Source organism: Phoxinus phoxinus (genome assembly GCF_949152265.1).
Source record: "Phoxinus phoxinus genome assembly, chromosome: 17".
Lineage (NCBI taxonomy): Eukaryota > Metazoa > Chordata > Actinopteri > Cypriniformes > Leuciscidae > Phoxinus > Phoxinus phoxinus.
This window is the reverse complement of record NC_136892.1, coordinates 6520245-6523280: the sequence shown is the minus strand read 5'-3', so window position 1 is coordinate 6523280 and position 3036 is coordinate 6520245. Positions and strand designations below refer to the sequence as shown.

General features: G+C 37.4%; 1 protein-coding gene across 1 annotated transcript; it reads right to left on the bottom strand.

Annotated features, from left to right (window-relative positions):
* gpr34l (G protein-coupled receptor 34 like) lies at positions 1-2655 on the bottom strand. Its single transcript, XM_079586764.1, has 2 exons — positions 2543-2655; positions 1-2405 (listed from the first exon to the last, which is right to left on the bottom strand). The coding sequence occupies exon 2, from the start codon at positions 2334-2336 to the stop codon at positions 1353-1355; it is 984 nt and encodes a 327-aa protein (XP_079442890.1). The 5' UTR covers positions 2337-2405; positions 2543-2655; the 3' UTR covers positions 1-1352.
* Positions 2656-3036: the final 381 nt, after the last annotated feature.

Genomic DNA, 3036 nt, shown 5'->3' with positions numbered 1-3036 from the left:
AAAATGTATTTATTTAAAATTGTATTCATGAACAATACAATACAATATTTGTTACAATTACAATAATGGCTTTAGCCAGAATACAGATGTGCAAATGTGTACATACACAGTCATGCATTTTATAACATAAAAACAACACACCATTTCATAGTATTTATCACATTACTAATGCAGTATTAAACAAGGCTAATGTCTTAATAGTTTTAAGTTACTTAATTGTCAATAAAATCAAATCAAACATTCCACCATTTTTTATTTGCCTATTGTTTAAATAAAAAGTCCAAATATCCTTTAATCAACATTTCCCGTCTCTACTTTCAAGACAGATAGTTGGTGGCTAACACTCAAATGTTGGCGGATACATTTATCACCACAAGTATGGTTGACTCATAACACAACAGTAAACATGTCAACCACATTGGATCTTTTTCACAAGGTAAAACCACAGCATTTACAAAGGTCTTTTTTTTAATTACGTACTTGCATAAATAAAGGTCAGGTTCTCAATAAAACACATTAATAAAGGAAATGTAAAAAGTATATCCACAAATAAACAGTCAGAGTACTCAAGCACAGTAGTTCTCAATTGATTCTCAGTGGTTCTCAGTATGCTTCCCATTTGTTGTTGTTGAAGTCAACAGCTCAGCTGTGCATCCAAAAAAGCGTTAAATGAATATGTTACTTGGTAGAAGCTAGTCAAATAATGCTGATGCCAACACTGACATGTTCTGTAACATCCCCAAAAAAGATGATAAATCAACAAAAAAAATGACCCACTAGGTTCACTTACAATGAGGATAAACTATGAGGATTTGTGTCAACCAAAATTAGTTTTTCATTTGTGGCTGGAGAAAACATAAAATCATTGAAATAACACATTTAGAAATCAAACTAAAACTCATTTTCCTATTTAGCCCATATCATCTAAATAACTGTATATGTTGTTGGGCCTGTGCAGTTGCATACATATATCCATTCTTAATTTTAGATAAACCATTTTGTTATCGTTTTTGGGACCACCACACATCTGAATCAAAGTGAACTCATTTGAGAACAATGCTTGTGCAAATGCTACAGCTACATATTTAGTATTTACAGAAACACAAGAAATTCTTGAACACACTTACACTATTTAGATTTAGACACACCTGCTTGTGTTTTATTTATTATAAGTTCCTGCATTTTAGAATAACAGCAAAGTGTTGCAATGGTTTTTTTTAGATCATATGAAACAAATTCAGTCATGTGTGCCCAAATCAATAGTGTACATCATTTAAAACAAAATATCTTAGATTGTTGAATCTACAAAATTTGATTCAGGTAGTCACAAATGGAAAAGTCCTCCATTAAGGCTAAATTTCAGTAAGCGAACGGTTTATGCTGATTCTCCTTCTGTTTAAAGCATACATGTTTTTAAACTTTCCCTGAATGGCACAGAGTACGGTTTTCTTGTACGCACTGTTTAAGAAGTAATAGATAATTGGGTCTAGGCAGCTATTTAGAGTGGAAAGTAGCAAGGTACTCTCATTTAAGATGTGCAACAATTGTTGGCTATGAAGATCCCCGATCACGTTCATCTGAGCCAGAACGTATGGGATTCGTATTGAATGGTAAGGCAAGAAACACAAAGTAAAAATGGCCGGTACCAAGAAAGTCTTCATGATGACCCTCTTTTTGCGACTCTGTGCCTTAGAGTCACCGTTACCCATGGACATAGTCCTGAGTTTATTAGTTATCTTCACATAAAAACCAAGAAAGGCCACATAAAAAGCAAGGAAGAACAGTACTGTTGTCAGGTTAATGGTCCCACCGACAGTCCCCTTGCTGTGGAAGTGGAAGCAAACTTTGTCGCACGGATGTTTCTGGCTGTCGCTTGTCAAAAAAGGGATCGTTCCTGAAATGAGGAGAACCCAGACGATGTAGCTTGCCATGTGGCTCCACTTGGTCTTTTGGATGCGGAACACCCAAACGGGCTTCACGATTTTCAAGTAGCGATCCAGACTGATGAGGCTGAGGAACAGGATGCTGGAATACATGTTGATGTAGAAGAAGATGCCCACCACCTTGCACAAGTAGAAGGGACCTACTTTGTTGTGGTAGTAAACCCGCAGGGGCAAACACAGGACCAGAAGAGTGTCTGCCAGGGCGAGGTGCCGCATGTATACGGCCATGGAAGAGTCTGTATGCCGCCGAAGGAAAAATATGTAAAGGGTGATGGTATTGCAGAGCAGACCGATGCAACAGATGACAATGTAACCAATGGGCACGAAGGGTGAAAGTATGCCATCATGAATCTTACAGGATTCGTTCATGGTTAAATTGCCTCCCTGCAGCATTGTGACAGCCAAAAAATTGGTGTACACTTGCTGACCACTGCTCCTCAAAAATCTTGACACACAGAGATCCTAATGGAGCAAAAGGGGAAAAGGTTAAAGAATGGTCTGTATTTTGACAAGTTCTTACTTGATCTTTCCTAGAACATTGTTGAATTGCTATTGGAAAAATGCTAAGATACCAAAAAAAAAAAGAATAGCACTCTTACCTGTGTGAGTGGTTTGCTTGCACTTGAGCAAGTGACTTAGTGCATGTCTGTTCAGAAACTACAGCACCTATACAGGAAACTCTGCCTGTATGTGACGTCATGTGTATGTGGCGACCTGGTAACTGTGGTTGATGATGCTTTTATCCCCAGCAGAATTGCAGATATGTCACAGTGCTCAAAAAACCAAAGACTTTTTTTTCTTCTTCTAGGAAACCAAAACTCACATCCTCTCTCAGAGCACAGGAAATATCTGGTTGCCTCAAATGACAATTGGTGACGATTGCCTTGTCTTTACCCCAACATTGTGCACAGTTGAAGACATTACACTTTAGAGTTCTTTGGCTTGTAACAACCTTACAATAACCTTAAAGGGATAGTTCACTTTAAAATTAAAATTCATCATATACTCACCCTCAAGTTGTTTCAAACCTGTATGAATTTATTTCTTCTGCTGAACACAAAGGAAGATATTTTGAAGGATGTCGGTAACCAAA